Source organism: Carcharodon carcharias, chromosome 9, assembly GCF_017639515.1.
Source record: "Carcharodon carcharias isolate sCarCar2 chromosome 9, sCarCar2.pri, whole genome shotgun sequence".
NCBI classification, from domain to species: domain Eukaryota; kingdom Metazoa; phylum Chordata; class Chondrichthyes; order Lamniformes; family Lamnidae; genus Carcharodon; species Carcharodon carcharias.
The window spans coordinates 90,283,491-90,302,280 of record NC_054475.1 but is presented as its reverse complement, the minus strand read 5'-3'; the positions used below and the strand labels follow the sequence as shown (position 1 = coordinate 90,302,280).

The window sequence follows — 18,790 nt, the reverse complement described above, 5'->3', positions numbered from 1 at the left end:
ATACTTCAATCAAACCACCTTTCACTCTTCTAAACTCCAGTGGAAACAAGCCCAGTCTGTCCAACCTTTCCTCATAAAACAACCCACTCATTCCAGGTATCAATCTGGTAAACCTCCTTTGAACCGCCTCCAATGCATTTACATCCTTCCCTAAATAAGGAGTCCAAAGCTGCACACAGTATTCAAGCTGCAGTCTCACCAATGCCCTCGGTGATGCATAACATCCTTACTTTTATGTTCAATCTCTCTTGTAATGAAGGATAGCATTCCATTAGCCTTCTTAATTACTTGTTGTACCTGCATACTAAATGTATAACTATATATAAACAGTTTTAACTCCCTGGTTCGCTATGTGTGAACACCTCACCAAGCTGCTTACCTGTTTGTTGATAACTGTTGTGGTACACCGAGATATCCCTTTCACTTGATGTCAGATTTAAATTCCTGTCAAACGAGGAAGAATTATTCCACAGAAATCAAGAGATCTTTGTGGGCAGTTTTAATTGAAGTTAGCGATGAGCACTGTTGCTTTGTCATTGACTTTTTCTATTATTTCACAGGATGTGGGCATTGCTGGCTAGGCCAGCATTTGTTGCCCATCCCTGATTGCCCTTGAGAAGGGGGTGGTGAGCCGTTTTTTTGAACCGCTGCAGGCCATGTGGTGTAGGTACACCCATGGTGCTGTTAGGAAAGGAGTTCCAGGATTTTGACCCAGCGGCAATGAAGGAACGGTTATAGTTCCAAGTCAGGATGGTGTGTGGCTTGGAGGGGAACTTGCAGGTAGTAATGTTCCCATGCAAATGCTGTCCTTGTCCTTCTACTTGGTGGAGGCCATGGGTTTGAAGGTGTTGTCGAAGGAGCCTTGGTGAATTGCTGCAGTGCATCTTGTAGATGCCACACACTGCTGTCATTGTGTGTCAGTAGTGGAGGGAGTGAATATTGAAGCTGGTGGATGGGGTGTCAGTCAAGCGGGCTCCTTCGTCCTGGAAGGTGTTGAGGTTTTTGAGTGTTGTTGGAGCTGCACCTATCGAGGCAAGTGGAGAGTATTTCATTATGCTCCTGACTTGTGCCTTGTAGATGGTGGCCAGACTTTGGGAAGTCAGGAGGTGAGTTACTCACTGCAGAATTCCCAGCCTCTGACCTGCTCTTGTAGCCACAGTATGTATATGGCTGGTACAGTTCAGTTTCTGATCAATGGTAACCCCCAAGATGTTGATAGAGGGAGATTCAGTGATGGTAATGCCATTGAATGTCAAGGGGAGATGGCTGGATTCTCTCTTGTTGGAGACGGTGATTGCCTGGCAATTGTGTAGCAAAAATATTACTAGCCGCTTATCAACCTAAGCCAGAATGTTGTCCAGGTCTTGCTACATATGAGCATGGACTGCTTCAGAATCTGAGGAGTCGCAAATGGTGCTGAACATTGTGCAATTCTCAGCAAACACCTCCACTTCCGACCTTATGATGGAAGGAAGGTCATTGATGAAACAGCTGAAGATGGACACTAAGACACTATTCTGAGGAACTCCTGCAGCAATGTCCTGGGGCTGAGATGATTGATATCCAACAACCACAACCACCTTCCTTTGCGTTAGGTATGACTCCAACATGTGGAGAGTTTACCCCGATTCCCATTGACTCCAGTTTTGCTATGGTTCCCTGATACCATACGCTGTCACATGCTGCCTTGATGTCAGGGGTAGTTGTTCTCACCTCACCTCTTGAGTTCAGCTCTTTTGTCCATGTTTGGAGCAAGGCGATAGTGAGGTCAGTAGCTGAGTGGCCCTGTCGAAACCCAAGCTGGGCATCAGTGAGCAGGTTATTGCTGAGTAATTGTTGCTTGATAGCACTGTCGACAACATCTTCCATCACATTGCTGATGATCGAGAGTGGACTGATGGGTTGGCCGGGTTGGATTTGTCCTGCTTTTTTGGAACAGGACATACCTGGCAATTTTCCACATTGCAGGATAGCTGTCAGTGTTACAGCTGTACTGGAACAGCTTGGCTAGGGGTGCAGCTAGTTCTGGAGCACAAGACTTCAGTACTATTGCAGGAATGTTGTTAGGGCCCATAGCTTTTGCAGTATCCAGTGCCTTCAGCTATTTCTTGATATCACACGGAGTCAAGCAAATCTGACTGCAAAATGCAAGTCATTACCTCTTAAGAGCTTCTGTGTATTATTCTACTTGTAAATAAATTTGACTACTAGCTTTAACGTAAATGCTAAACGCTATTTACATCATTCAAATGTAATAAGAAGAGTATTGTTGTCAGAGGGAAACTGCATGGTATATGATAGTTGAGAACTCTGTTCAGAAATTAGTAACAAATAAGAAGGCAATTCTTTTCACCTTAGTTTGCTTATCAAGGATAAAGCTCACAATTCATCTGCTGTAGCATCTATTTGTTAGTTAAGTAATTCCAGGGTCAATTGCTCTACTACCCTTTCTGGAAGTCCATTTCATGTTTTTATAACACTTCGTACGGAATTTGAACCTACATTCCCCAGTCCTACTTCCACAATTTAATTTGAAGTAAAATCACCTTTACAATTGCCTTGATCACTCTGTATATTTCTAAAAGATCTAGGGGTAGGAATTTGTCTCAGTTGGTGCCTGATGTTCAGTTGCATTGCAATTAATTGAATTAAATATCAGAAGCTGCATATAACAGTGGCAGATCAGACACCATCCATTTTGCGCCATTGACTGGACCAGTTTCTACACCCCCTACTCTCGGGTGTCTTCTTTTAAGGCTGAAAAGCCCATGTTTCTCAAGGTTTTTCGCATAATTTGACTCTTTCTCCTCAGGCTTAGCTTTGTGGCCCTTCTCTGCATTATGCTTGAATGTCTCCCTTGCTTCTTGGCAACCAGAAATAAGCACAATATTCACAATCTGATTAGAGCACTATGTAGTTTGATAATGAATTCCTCTGACTTGTATTCTACTGTTTGAACTTTGTTGATTGTTTCAAAGCATTAATTGCTCTAGTTATCACTGAGTCTCTTCATCTTTCATCTCCACCCTTAGCTATTTGAACACTTTTCATGGATTAAATTGTCCAATTTTCCTTGTGTACAGTGCTTTATACTTTGGGCAGGAGAGAAAGCGGTGGTCAGTGTCAATGCTGCCCACAAAAGGTTGGCTATCCAGAGGAGAAAGAGGATGAATAATCTCATCTTTGCCAACAGGGTAAGTCAACCATCTCATCACTCTAAACTCACACACTCACAAACCCATCACATATTCACTGGCATCTCACTGACTGCCAGCGCAAGGGACATCACCACTATCTATCTCATCCACAGCCTCACATCCTCTCAGACAAAGGCTGCAAAACAGTGGCCACCAAGTTGGACTTTTACTTGTAATGTGCGTGTGTGTTTTTTAAATTGGAAAATACTTTGCCTTTCTACACTGGACATTTTTTTATATCTCTAAAGCCTCTCCATATGGCCTCATCTCCTCTGGAGATCGCATCCTTATCCCGTCCATGGCTCCACCTGGCACACACACACGCACACCTGGCATCCTTGTCATTTGGATGGGCATTTGCCTTGCTCACACTCTCCATCTGTCTTTATGCAGGATAAGGTCACGCACAATCACCGGGAGAGGTCCCAGACCGGGATGTGGTGCCAGACATCAAGGTCCTCACTCCCTTCGAAGACCATGCATTAGAGCTGACCAGAGAGGATGTGGACTGTTCCTGCAGTGTTGGCGAGGTTGACACAAAGCATCCAAGTGAGGACCATGCACCAGATCATCCCTCTGGCAACTCATGTGTGAATCCACTGTTCTATGTATTGCGACAGCCATGCACTAACAATCTCCACTTTCTCACATAGGCACATCTGCCCCGTCACCTTCAGGCAACCTTGGCCCTGACTCCATACTGACAGCACCTCGGATGAGGACCCTAAGGACACCTCCCTCAAACACCCGCCACAGCGCTCACCTACACCCTCCACGGTGACACACACCTTGGTGGGACCTACATGTACAGAAGACTCGGGTTCACTAACTGATTAGCACAGCATACAATCTATTCCACAGCAGGCTGAGGCAGGGGCACCTGAGGTTGATGGCACTTGGAGGAGTGCTGGAGGTTAGGGATCTGCTGAGTCCAAGTCAGATGACAAGCCTCTGGACTCGGTCCTTAATCAGTTGTTGGAGCTGCAGCGAATTCACGGAAACAGCAGGGAGGGATGACAGTTGACAGTTGCATTTCTCAGATGGCAAAACACGATGGAGGATTCCGTCCACCTTCAGTACGAGGTAATCAGGCCGTCATGCCAATTCACTGAGGTCAACACTGGTAGGATAGCAGCCGCCATGGAGAGCTTGGTCCAGGACAATGGTCCTGCACTGCTGTATGGGCTGAACTCCATCGCTGATGCCATAGTTGGCCTCCCACAGTGTCAATGCGAGAGGGCTGCAGGGCAGCTCAATCTCACTCCAGCTTCCCTTCTCCTCAAGGAGTTAACCAGGGCCCCATAGGGAGGAGGATCAGCAGGTGCATATCCCAGGGCCATCCACCCAGGTGACTCCGCGAGTGTCTGGCCCATCTGAATTCCTTCTTCCTGTGACCCCAGCAACTCCAATTCCACAGACTGAGGAGGGTGCCACTGCCACACAACAGGACCCCAAATACAGACCAGGCCCTCCATGTCTGATTTAAGCGAGCAGGGCTTATAGTTAAATGCAGATGTATTAAAATTATGTTCCCGATCTCCGGCAGCAGGAAACATGGCCTGCCGTTGACTGGTGGAGCAGATGATCACAAAGTGGTTTCATGATGTTGTGAAACCAATTTTTGGCCTTCCGCCATATTGTCCACTCACGCCCGCCATGACACCTGACGCCAATGGGGATGGAAAATTCCGCCTGATAGGTACTCACAGAGGACATCAGCAGCTAATTAATAACCTTAATTTTAGACATTAAAATGGATCTCAAAAGGATAACAATATCTTAAGTTATACAAAGCTGTAGATAAGTGTAGCTAAAACCATTCTTGTCACGTTCTCCTTTCCATTCTGGTTTCGTGAATGACTCACAATTCTGTATCTGAATGCTGTCAAAAAGATTATTCTTGGCACTGAACTTAACTAGAACTGGTAACCAAACGATTTGGGATGATGCATATCTAAATTTATCTACAAAAGATTTCAACCTGGTACAACCCCCAGTGGTCTGGCTGGAAGTAGAACTCATACCCTATTCCATTACTCCATGTGCCTGATTTTAACTCTGTGTAATTGAATGGATTTTGAGTGAGTTACAATCAGGCCCGTGCATAACTCTCGGGGGTGGGGGAAGGGAGATTTTATCAAGCCTACAAGGGTGGGATGCCGGGTGACTTAATTATGTGGAGTGTGAAATTTTGATTTCCCGATGGTGAGTTCAGATGCAGCAATAAACTCAGCAGCGTGTTTGCGGCGTGTTGAGCATTACGCTGGCTTGTGGCGGGTTCATACTTGTAATACATTTGCGTGCCATGAGTACTCATTGACATGAAATAGTTTTCAATAAAGTCCTATCGACAAAATAAAGTCAGTGGTGCATGAGAATTTCGTGGCACCTAGTGCAGGATCATTTAAAGGTGGTATGCACCTCTTGGCTTTGTGTAGTTATGTGTAAGATCAGCAGTTTTCTTTGTTCAACTTTAGGATCCAAGGGAGGGGGGCAGGAGAATGGACTCTTGCATGGGGCTCAGGATAGGCAAGTTAGTGGTTAGTGATGAGGGAGGTTGTGGAGGGTGTCAGGGGCATGGAGGAGTAGAAGAGAGATCCGGGGGAAGACAGAGGCTTTGGTCAGGGGCATGGAGAAGTAGAACAGGGATCAAGGGGAGGATAGAGGGTGGGGTCGGGGCCAAGGAAGAGTAAATTGGGAAGAGCCTGGTGTGCTGGGTGCGGTGGGGGTGGAGATGATGAGGACAGTCAATCAAGGTAAGAAAATGAGGGCCCTAAAGGGCGGTATCAGTGCTGTCCAAATGTGTGAACATCTCGGGGTGTTGGTTGGCAGGGTCCTCACAGAGCTTTTGAGTTCTCCTATAACATTTCAATTACTCTGCTGAAATTGCTCTTGGACAATGCCCTTTGGATGTAAAGAAGGGAGGGCCAGTTGAGCCTGTAAGATTAGCCATGTCTCACAGAGTGGTGAGTACAACACTGGACACTAATGTGAACATTCAATAAAGGGTGAATGCAAAAACACAACATCGTTTCTTCCACAATAAAGGAAATGCCCTTTATTGACAAAATGGAATAGACAAAATCCAGCCCTCTGTTGCTAATCTTCCTACATGACCTCATGCTTAATCATAAATAAACCCCTGTAGCCATTAATTCCAACCATGATGCACGCCAATAAGCTTAGCTGTCTGACAAAGTTAATATTAACAAATGACAATGATGTGCACATGAATAAAGTGAAATCAATGTAATGTAAAATATTTACAACTGAAACTTAATTTTGAAAAACACCTGTGCCACCTTTGTGCTCTCGAGTCTTATGTTAATAGGCAGCATTTTCTCCCTGTCGAGGGGGTTGTGCGGGAGCGGGCATGAGTGGGCAGGTTCCCAATCGGCATTCCCAAATGGGAGCACGCCACCATTTTACATGCGTGGGCCAATTAAGGCCCGCCCAGCATGATGTCCCCCCGGAAACACTGTGCGCTCCCTGTGCAGGTGGGGGGGATTTCCTGAGCTGGTCTGTGCGCTCTTTTGTGCATGTGCGCAGAAGAGCACACAGGTCTCCCTGATGCAAAGTGCTACCTCAGGGAGATCGGTTAAACTTATAAAAATTTATGAAAGAAAAAATCTTCCTGACATGTCCCCTCATGTGACACTGTCACATGAGCTGAGACATGTTCATTACAACTACTTAAAAATTTTCCGAACATTTTAAATCCCTCGTGAAATCCCATCCCGTCTATGGATGAGGTTTCATGCTTTTTTGGAAGGCCGCCTGGGCTCTTCACCTGCCTGCCAACCTTGACCGACGTCACTCCGCGTCATTTTATGCATTGGCAAGCAGCCCCCACCCCCCGCCCAGAAAATGATGCCCAATAGCTATGGAGTTGGGCAGGAAAGCTGTGGCCATGATGCAGACCCTCCCTGTTTGACCAGAAGACTCTTTATTAGGCTGCCTGTAGATGCAGTGTTGTCAGCTGATGGCGGTTTTCACCAATGAAAAGCTTCCCCATGTGTTAAATTGAATGTGTTTTGCATGCACATGGCTGGCAGTTAGAATTTTAATTATAATCGCATGGGAAAAGGCCAAAAGAGAGAAAGCAGAAGTGGTGTGCAGTTCTGGTTATGACATCAGGAATAGACAAAATCCAGCCCTCTGTTGCTAATCTTCCTACATGACCTCATGCTTAATCATAAATAAACTTCAGTTTGACTTGTATTCCAGTGCAGTCTGTGTATACTGGATGCGTATTTCTGACAGGGGATGGAAAAGGATAGGCTAAATTTAAAATTCATGGAGTTCAGAATGCTAAAAACTGAATGTTGTGAAGAATTAATCCATTGAGGCTTCAAATGACTTTTTGTAAGCCTTCTGTTTTCCTTCCTTTTGCAGACTGCAAAGGAAAAATTGAAAGAGATATGGAAAACAATGGAATTGTTCCAGAGTAAAAGACTGTCCTTGGCAGAATATTTCTGTGAAGATGAAAAGTTTAAACTCGAGGAATATTGTATTGTTCTCAAAAGCTTCTGTGAAAAATTCCTCAAAGCAATTCAGGTATGGTCAAGTATTTCTAACATTTTCAGGACAGAATTTAGTTACGATTGCTGTCAATACCGGACAATGTTATCATTAGCAATATTTTTGAACAGTTTTGTTCTGTGAGCTGAGACACCCCAGGATTTTCTCTGATGGTGCCCTCCAGTGCTGGCCTCGCTGGAGTTGGTGTGCACTTCATTTGCATGGATCAGGTTGCTGCAAGTGCCATATTTGGCACTTCACCAGCACCCAGTTGCTCATGTCTGTTGGAATCTCCAGCAACCCCTCCCCATCCTGAGTAAGGGTGATTTTGTTTTTTAAAATGTGTCTCCTCTTTAAAATGTGGAGACTGTTACTCCACTGCTAAAAGTCCCACTGGAGCCTGAGGAGCAGGAACTCACGAGTGCTGAAAGGAATATTCCATTGAGCTGCATGGCCCTGAAAGTTCCCACAGAGGCCATGCACAAATTGTCCCCTTTAAGTTATCATAAGTGCGCAACTGCACAAAAGAATTTAAAGGGGACACGCTTAAACAAATCACCTGTGCACTCCTGAAAAAAACAGGGTACGTCAGCTGAGAGTCCCCTTCCTTGGTTGTCATTTGCCTTGTGGAGATGACTGACATTCCACCTTGGAAATGGTGGAGATCCAGCAGACTGCCTTTTGTCCACCCCAATCCGAGGGCCAGGATTATTAGGATGGCGGGGTTTCCCCTCCTGCCATCCGAGGAGTTGTTAATTGGCTGGAGGCAGGATGTCCACCCCTGATGTCAGAAGGAAGTCACACCTCAGAGAGCTGCCAGCCAATCAGATGGGCTTGTAGCTTTCCAGTCCCAACAGTGCCAGAAGTTGCATGAACAGGACTGGAACTACAAGCAGTCCGCAGAGTCTATGTTCCAAGAATCCAGGACCAGCTAAGTGTTGGGGTCTCAAGGCAGGCAGGGAAAGTGAGGCCTGGTGGGGGCAGGGGGGGCGAGGTTTGTGGTCAGGGGATGGGTGTATGGGCAAAGTGAGGGTGGGGGTGTTGGTGGAGAGGCCAATGGGGAGTGAACACCTGCAGGAGATAGATCTTGTGAGGTTGGTGTCCGAAGTTGAAAGGAGGCCATGATCCCCACCCCCCCCCCCAAAAACACCGCACCCCACCACTTTCCCACCCGAGGTCTGAGCAGGGTCAGTTTCTGGTCTTCCCTCCTGCCCCTGAACTCCTCCCACCAGCCTGAAATTTGAGCCTGGGTGGGAAACAGCCCTTAAGTGGTCATTAATTGACCACTAAAGGCCTCAGTTGGAGCAAGAGTGGACAGACCGATGTAGGCCTTGCCTGCCCACCATCAATTTGTGGAGAAATTGGAGCAGGAGGGAGCCAAATGGGAAGGCCATCCAAGGAATTTTACAGACACCCCCCCCAACAGCAAATCCAATGATAGGGGAATGTAAAATTCTTCTCAAGGAATTTTGGACCCAAACAATGTTGATTTGATTGCATTGGCTCTGGCATGCACGTATGCCAGTGCTTTTAATGCCAACACTGGGGAATAATGACTGTGTAATGTTATGGTTCTTCCAGAATAAGTAGTCTTCCCTTTCCCATTCCAGTTTTAATATTTTGATATCTAAACTTGAATGCATAAGTACATAAATGGAAAGGAGACCAAAGTATGATTCTCCATGGGGTAAATATATCAACAAAGTATATTGGTGGTATTGTATTCATCAGTATTCGTCAAATTATTTTTTCTTCTTGGTGCTGATTTCATTTCTTTAAATAGCCAGTCCTTGGAAATTGCTGGTGATATTAACAAACACAAGATGTTGGTATAGCATTCTTCTGCACACTATTTTAAAGTACGCATTAATGTTTCTATTTTAAATTGGGTATTGCCTCCGCTAAAATAGCTGATATGGAAATTATATACGAACAAATTAAATGTTTGTCCCCTCATATCAGCAAAAGTAATTTCCAGGTTCCGATATCTGCAGCCACTACCTGCTGTGGCTGTTGCTTTCTTTTATTTGTTGCCGAGGAGAATATTGGTAACACGATAATGTTTTCAGGTACAATGGTAGTGCCTTGGGCCACAGTAGCTGTATTGCTAAATTTAGACGCAGTGTTACTAGACATATACAGGTCTATTAGCCATGCATAATGCCAACAGTCAAGGCCCGATTTTTGTGGAATCAGGCTGACCCAGGAGATTTTTAAAATGGCAAATGGGACCAGGATATGGAAGTCCCAAACCCATTCTCATAGATTCCATTTTTGCCGGGATGGTGAACGGGGCAGGACATGAATCACATAGGCAGGAAACCTGGGCAGGCCTTGCTCACCGGCACATAAAATAACACGCGGGGACATCAGGCGTACATCCCAACATCACTGCGCATCATTCCAATCTTCAGTTCGGTGGACGTGTACCGGAGTCAGCTGCTTGCCCACCAAACTGTCAAAGGCCTGTTAAGGCCATTTAAATACCAATTGAACTCATTAACAGGGCTGCCCGTCCAACTTTAAGGTTGGCGGGCAGGCAAAGAGCCCAGGCGGCCTTCGCATTTTTCATGGAATCTCATCCACGGGTGGGATGAGGTTTCATGAAGGGTTTATAAATTTAATAAAAATTTTTATTAAAATTCATTGACATGTCCCAGCTCATGTGACACTGTCTTTGATGCGATTACTGAACAGGACTTTGTTTTTATAACGATTGAACACTTGAGATTTAAAATTTTTGAATGGGTTTCATGAATGGGAGCTTTTTCAGTATCAAATGTGTATGAGTGAGAGTTCTATTAGATTGAGAAGTTAATTTTTTCTCCATCCCTATATGGTGCCTGAGGTCGGTCCTTAGTGCATAAAGGAGAGTGGCTATGGAGGTGGCATGGAGGAGGCATGAGTTGGGATGGAGGGGACATGGGGAGTGGGTGGAGGCCTGAGGGGTGTGAGAGGTGAAGGCTAGAGGGCCTAACAGCTTCTAAAATAACTGGGGTGAAGACCCAGAGAACCAAGGTGGGCCTTCTAACCAGCCTGCCTCAGCACTCACCCATCCCCATAGCCACCTACAATCTGTTTCCAGGGTCAACAGCCCTGACTCTATCCTGCCCCCCACCACCCCCTCCCCAGAGCAAAAATTGGGCCCTTTAAACAAAGCCAAGTCAGCAGAGAGGAGAAATTACCCAACTCGAGCAACAGACCTTGGTAGCAAAGTCTGGCCCTCAGTGTTTTGCAGGCTAGTACACATTCCCATATTTACAGTTTAAAATCAGCATATGGCAAATTCCTCTCTGCCTAGTGCAAGCTCCAGAACTTTTTCCCAAGATCTGTTGCTCCTGTAATTTATTCCTGCATCTGCAGTCTGTGAATAGGAATTATAGCATGATAAGGATTTCCTGCCCAGCGCATACAGTGAAGGAGAATTTATTTACAGGAACAACAGGCTTTGTTTAGGAGCTTTGGAATGGAACTGACGAGGTGCATAAGAAGTAGAACCCAAGAGCAAAAGAGGGGAGGTTAAGTAACACTTTTCATGGGGAAGCTGGAAACTGGGATTGGTGTTTTTTGATGGGGGAGAAAGGAGAGTGATCAACATTAACTGAATGCCAAGTGGAGAAAGAAAGTACCAGCAAAGACTTGTGTGGGAGAGGATGCCATAGAGTATAAGGGGCAGAGAGGAGAAGAAGGGTACCATAATGAACTGGCTGGAGCCAGTTGAGGGAATGTTGGTGTTGGTAGGAGAAGGAGAGTAATAGGTTAGACATAATATTAACCGTGAAGCAGTTCCACTACCAATGAATGGTTTAGGAAGAAAGAAGATAAGGTTGAATTGCTCCATGTGGACACTTCAGGTCACCACATGTGTGTTGGATGACCACGTGCATAAGAATTGCCTCTAGCTTTTTCAGTTTGAGCTTAAAATTTCTGTTTTTGAGGGGCAGCTGGAGTCACTGTGGAGCACCAGGGAGGCTTAGAGTTTCCTGGACCATACATTCCAGGAGGTGGCCACCCCACAGGCAGAGACATTTCAGAATAGTACATGGGTAGTCATCTGGAGGACTGGAAAGAGACAGGAAGTGTAGGAGTCTTCATGGTGTGTACTACTCTCAAATTGGTAGACTGAAGACTGCTGGGAGTGACGACACTTGCAATTGTGTAGTCCAGACCATGGCACCAATGGGCAAGGAACTGCAAAGCGGGAAACAGCAAAGCATAGAAATGCAGTTGTCATAGCTCATTCCATAGTACGAGGGACAGACAGACTTTTCTGTAACTGTCATTGTGAGTCTCACATGGTGCATTGCCTGCCTGGTGCCAGGGTAAAGTACATCACAGAGAAGTTGCAGATATTCTGCAGGAAATGGCAGTCAGCCAGAAGTTGTGGTACACATTGGTACCAATGACATAGAAAGGGCAGGCATTGAGATCTTACAATCAGTTTAGGAGCGAGGGAGGAAGTTAAACTGTAAGTAGCAGAGGGTTGATAGGGCTAATGCTGTTGATGTGTTAATGGACTTCCAAAAGAGAAATGATAAAATGTTGCACAACAGACTGTGAGCAAAGTTAGAGCTAATGGAATGAAGGGGACATTTGCAACATGGGTACAAAATTGGCTGAGTGACAGGAAACAAAAGGCAACACTTTCCCCCCCTTTGGGGGGGGAAGTACTGCAGTGGGCCCGGGTGGGCGGGCTTCTGATCGGCGCCCCCAGTTGGGGGCATGCCACAATTTTACATGGGCAGGCCAATGAAGGCCCGCCCAGTGTGACGTCCACCAGGAAGTGCTATGCACTCCCTGTGCGAGCAGGGATGTTTCCCTCAACAAAGTGCTGCCTCAAGGAGATCGGCTCCAATTTAAAACTTTCAATAATGGTGATTAAAAAATTTCCCCACCATGCTCCCTCATGTCACATGAGTTGGGGCATGTCCATAAATTTTATTTAAACATTTAATAAAAATTTAAATACCCTTATGAAACCTCAATCCTCCCCCATGGATGAGGTTTCATGTTTTTGCCAAAGCCTGCCTGGGCTCCCGGGCTGCCCATCAACCTTAAGGTTGGACAGGCAGGTCCATCAATCATGTTTACTAGTTTTTTAATGGCCTTAATAGGCTGAACTGAAAATCTAACTAACGCGGGGTGATGTCGGGACACACGTCTGATGTATCCCTGTGTCATTTTACACGTCGGTGAGCAGGCCCCACACCTGCTCACCGACCGGAAAAACCTGCCCAGAGAGTAGTGGTGAATGGTAGTTTTCCAGACTGGAGGAAGGTTAATTGTGGAGTTCCCCAGGGCTCAGTGTTAGGACCCCTGCTGTTCCTGATATATATTAATGACCTAGACCTTGGTGTACAGGGCACAGTTTCAAAATTTGCAGATCATTTGAAACTTGGAAGTAATGTGAACCATGAAGATGATAGTATAGAATTTCAAAAGATCATAGACAGGTTTGTGGACAGGTGACAAATGAAATTTAATGTAGAGAAGTGTGAAGTGATTCATTTTGCAGGAAGGATGCAGAAAGACAATACAAAATAAAGGGTACAATTATGAAGTGGGTGCAGGAGCAGACGGATGTAGATCTATATGTGCATAAATTATTGAAGATGGCAGGACAGATTGAGAGCACAGTTAATAAAACATTCAGCATCCTGGGGTTTATGAATAAGGCCTTTATTAATAGAGTATAAAAACAAGGAAGTTATGTTAAACCTGTATGAAACATCGGTTTGGCCTCAACTGGAGCACTGAGTCCAGTTCTGGCAATATTTTAGTAAGGATGTGAAGGCATTAGAGAGGGTCAGAAAAGATTCACGAGAATGATTCCAGGATGAGGAACTGTTACTTAGTAAGATTGGAATAGTTGGATCTCTTCTCCTTGGAGAAGAGAAAGTTGAGAGGAGATTTGATAGAGGTATTCAAAATCAAGAGAGGTCTGGACAGAAAAGATAGGGAGAAGCTATTCCCAGGGATTGAGAACCAGAGGGTACAGATGTAAGGTAATTGGCAAAAGAAGCAATGAAGACATGAGGAAAAACATTTTTACGCAGCAAGTGTTTAGGATCCTGAGTGTCTGAGAGTGTGGTGAGGCAGGGTCAATTGAGGCTTTCAAAAGGGAATTAGATTATCTGAAAAGGAAAAATTTGCAAGGCCAAGGGGAAAAGGCAGGGGAGTGGCACTAGGTGAATTGCTCCTTCAGTGAGCCAGCACAAACATAATGGGTCAAATCACAGAATCACACAGTGCAGAAGAGGCTCTTCGGCCTATCGAGTCTGCACCGACACGTGAGAAACACCTGACCTACCTGCCTGCCTAATCCTATTTACCAGCACTTGGCCCATAGCCTTGAATGTTATGACATGGCAAGTGCTTATCCAGGTACTTTTTAAAGGATGTGAGGCAACCTGCCTCCACCACTCTCCCACCAGGCAGCGCATTCCAGACCGTCACCACTCTGAATAAAAAAGTTTTTCCTCACATAATCACCTTATCCCTTTGATGATTTAAACCTTGCAGTCTGACTGTCTTCAGTCTAATTAGTCACACACACACACACACACACACACACACACCTACACACAGCCCCCACAAGCCTGCTTCACAGTATCCCACAGTAATACTAGGAAAAAATATTAAGGAGATTATACCTTGTAAAGAGAATATCATTCGAGCAATTTCCCTATGATAGATGTTAAGCTAACTGGCCTGTAGTTTCCTGCTTTCTGTCTCCCTCTTTTCTTGAATAATGGAGTCACATTCACAATTTTCCAATCTTGTTCTTTATTCTTTCATGGGATGAAATAGCCTCCTTCTGTGCTGAACCATTCTATGGCTCTATGATAGGATCATAAAGGTAGTAATCTCGGGATTACTTAGAGTTCCACGCACTAGACTAAGTAGAGATAGGAAGAAAGGGAGGATCTTTGCATGGCTTGCGGCATGGTGCAGGAGACAGGGTTTCAGATTCTTGGGACATTGGGACCCAGTTCTGGGACAGGTGGCACCTATTCAAAAGAGACAGGTTGACCCTTTACAGGACTGGTGCCAATGTCTTCATGGGGTGGTTCACTAATGTAGTTGGGAAGGGTTTGAACTAAATTGGCAGTGGGGTGGGCACCAGCATTTAGAAGTAGAAAAGAATAAAGTGGATAAAGGAATGTGAATGTTGGAGTGTACTACATGCATGAACTATGGAGTCGCTATATTGGCATTGACCTGAAACATTAACTCTGTTTCTCTGCTGTCTAATGTTGCCTAACCTCTTGCATTTTCTGTTTTGATTTCAGAGTTCCAGCATCTGCAGTATTTTGCTTTTGTATTAAGGCTAGGTTAGGATCTTTTGTTTGCCCTATTTTAAGAGAAAATGTAACTTTTCTTTCAATAACCAATTTCTTTCTCTGATTATCAAAAGATAATTTTAAACATTAAAAAAATCAGCCTCAAACAGGAAATTAAGCAGTGGAATTGGGTAAATTTCTCTACCATTTTACATTTTTAAAAAATTATTGGCTCTGTTCATTGTTGATAGCAAAATCCCAGAAAATGTTCCGCACTGTCAAAAATTAAAATTTTATGCGAGCATACCCATATCTGCCAAGGAAATAAATATTCTCCTTTGACACTGGTACCTTCCTTCAGACATTTATGTATTCTAATGGCTATTTTCCTCCAATAAAACCAAATAAACACTGAATATTCTTACAGCTTTAGTTACAAGCCAGAATCTCGCTGCATTTTCAGTGTAATTACTTCTTTTCATTTGACACAAGCTTATGTCATCGACTACTTTTGAATTGCCAGCTTTTTTGTAGGCAGTGTTAGCATCTTCAAAGTTGTTGGATAGCTTGTGTTAGTTACAAGATTGTTTCTTAGTTACATGAGTTGGAAAGGCTGTTCTCCTTGGAGCAAAGGAGATTGAGGGGAGATTTTAAAGAGGTGTACAAGATTATTACATACTTTCCATTAGCTGATTAAACTAGGATATAAGATATTAGGCAAGAATTGCAGGGGGAATGTAAGGAAACACTTTTTACGCAGCAAGTGGTAATGACCTGGAACTCACTGTTCACAAGATGGAGGATATGGAAACAATTGGATGTGTACTTGAAGGAAATAAACTTGCAGGGCTCTGGAGACTGAGTGGGGAATGGGACTGACTAGATTGCTGTGCAGGGAGCTGGCATGGACTTGATGGATTGAATGGCCTCCTTCTGTGTTGTTATATGACTGTATGAATAAAGGAATTTCCTAGGATTATTTTCCCCTGAAGTATTAGCAGTTAACATTATTTCTCTATTCCTCAGGAGAATACAAATCGTGAAATTGAGGAACTGAAGAGGCAACAGAGAGATAAGGAAATGGCAGAGAAGAGGCACTCAGTTGCTACTTGTTCCTCTATCGAAATTGAACTTGGTCAAGATGAGTTGGAGAGGTCACTTGCCAGAAGTCTACGAAGTCAGAGTATGAGGCAATGGGAACGCAGGTCTTTCGAACATGACTCTCGCTCTACTGCACATTGCACAAAAAAGCCGTACTCCTCTGGGGGAGTAACAGAGGTGGAACGAGACCATGACACAAACGGCATAATTAGTGACTTCATTGACAAGGAACTGGCAAATCTTATGCGGAAGGTGTCTGAGAAAGTTCTGAAACAACAGCTGAGTCACTGTGTTATGCAGGTAGGATATCCTATTCCAAAAGAAAGGGTAAACATTCTGAACCAGGAACCTGACACTATCAAAGAAACAGCAAAGCTTGTACAAGAACCTGGAGAATCCCAGCAAACTCTGCCATTGGTCAAAGAATATCCAGAGCTGAGTCGCCCAGCTGAGTGCAGAACTCCAGTCAAAAGACTTAAATCTTATGAAAATTTATCATTGAAAAAATCACAGCCTAGTCACTGCTCAAAGTGGAAGAGAGAGTCCTTGGAACAAAGAGGGGAACAAGATGCAGCTTCAAAAAGGAAACAATTTCACCAATCTTCACCCACTCCTAAAAAGACTTTGGGTGGAGTTGAAGCCAGAGTCGATCAGAAGGATCATGTTGCCAAGAAACTTATGACAGAGTTAAACAAAGGTGAAAGCAGGAGCTTGACTATAAACAGAAAATGCAAAATGAACAGTGATCCTACCAAGATCCACTCAATTCTGTCTCTGAAAGGCCAGAGGGCAACATCTTTGCGACATAAAGAACATTCACCTGAAAAACTTCTCTCTCCCACAACAACTTTAACACGAAGGAATTTGCCCAGTCCAGTACAAAGGAAATCTATCACAACAGGTATTAAACAAATGAGTAAAGCGAAGGAAATAAAAGAGACTCTCAAAGTACCTGAGCAGGCAACAATAACTGGGAGAAAATCTATCCAAAATCAAAAGGCAAACTGCAGCTCTTCGCAGTCAAATTTTACTATAACTTCTACAGTCACCAGTTCCAAGAATTTCTTAAACAAATCAGAAACTGTGACATCAGACTCCAGAAATCCTCATGCCAAACAACCTCTGCAACTCAAGAAACCAAACCCTGACAGAGTTACTATGGTAGGTCAACACACCAGGCCCCTAAAACAGAACAGACAGCCAGTGTGGCGGTGATACTAGCAGGCAGCTTGTATGGCAATGATAGTAGTGTTGGGAGTTGATTGGTATGCTGTCTTTTCAGTCCAGTCACGCTGAACAAAATTCTCAGCCAGAAAGATTTTACTGGCTAATGGGACGTTTGAGATATTCATCATAAGATTTGGTACAATGTTGCCTGTAACTAGACATAATGAAGAAAAGAAATAAAATGTGAAAGTGAGTCATTAAAATGGTTTGTTTTTCAGAAGAACACAAAAAAAGGAAAGGCCTGTTTTAGAAACTGTGAACAAGCCATTTATTCAGTTCCTTTTGCTTTGTACAGAAACAGGATTAAATAAATATTTTTCTGATCTTAGAATAACAGATTAAATGTGTTTTAAATGGTTCAGCTGGAAGGGAAATGTTTTTGGGTTGAGAGTGTGGAAGTGAGTCTGACTGGCACTTCCTGTTTTGATCTGAAATTTTGACTCCCAGGATTCAAGTCTTGGTCTAATAGCTTTGTAAGCTCATAGCTCTGAAATTATGGACAACAGAGTGTAAACATGCCAGTAAGTGCTGGATGATCAAGTCACACAGGTTAAACAGCTGCTGCTTTAAGCAAGAACTTCTATCTACCTCTGTAACATTTCTTGTTAGCAATGATTTTTAATGTTAAATTATTTGGTGTCAGGGATGAATACACAGCTACTTCAGGAAACATCAAAGGTGGAATTCAAAATGGTCTTCACCAAGTTTCAGCATCGAATTCACGCCAATCCACATACAATGGTAACCTGTAGACTCCACATACTGTTGCTACCTCTCTTTGATTGCATGTTGCAGTTATGAGTTGCTGTCACAGCTAGGGCTGAGCTCTGAAATAAAAATAGAAAATGCTGGAAAATACTGAGCAGATCAGGCAACTTTGGTGGAGGGAAAAGCCAAGGTCAGGATTTTCGGGTCATTGGGCGGGCATGCCCGGTGGACCCGGGACTGGCTGGGAAACAGCCCACTGCATACGATCAGCCCCGACCATGATTTCATGCTGGCTGGCCAATTAACAGCCAGCCAACGTGAAAGGTGCGCTGAGAAGCTCAGCACTGCTGGGATGGGGGCGGGAGGAGGGCAAGTGTTGATGTCAGTGCAGCCACAGGGAAGCACACAATGAAAGCTCCCTGAAGGCAGACAGCTGCCTCAGGGAACTGAAGTATTTTAAACCAATGAATGAAGTATTTAAAAATCTGGAAAAAATGTCCACACAGTGGACTCACACCTTAATATGTATATTTGAAAAATTCTGCCCAAATTTTTAAAATTTAATCATGGAAACCTTATCCTGCCCACGGATGAGTTTTCCTCAAAAATCCAAAGGCCATCTGGCCGATTTGCCTGCCCGCCAACTGTAATGTTGGACAGGCAGCGAAAAATACAGGTAATTAATTGTTTAATGGCCTTAACAGGCATTTTAATTGTCGGCGGGTATGCTGCCAACTCACGCCGCCAGCTGAA

At 44.3% G+C, this 18,790-nt stretch overlaps 1 protein-coding gene across 3 annotated transcripts in view; it reads left to right on the top strand.

Moving 5' to 3' along the window:
* fhdc2 (FH2 domain containing 2) overlaps window positions 1-17,657 on the top strand; it is an 83,400-nt gene extending 65,743 nt beyond the window's left edge. For 2 of the 3 annotated variants that reach the window (XM_041194676.1, XM_041194678.1), the window contains 3 exons: window positions 3,084-3,194; window positions 7,593-7,754; window positions 16,028-17,657. In XM_041194676.1, coding sequence (XP_041050610.1) covers window positions 3,084-3,194; window positions 7,593-7,754; window positions 16,028-17,317 — 1,563 coding nt within the window. In that variant the 3' untranslated portion in view covers window positions 17,318-17,657. The remainder of the gene's footprint in view (window positions 1-3,083; window positions 3,195-7,592; window positions 7,755-16,027) is intronic. The other variant, XM_041194677.1, reaches the window with a different exon arrangement.
* The last annotated feature ends 1,133 nt before the right edge of the window (window positions 17,658-18,790 follow it).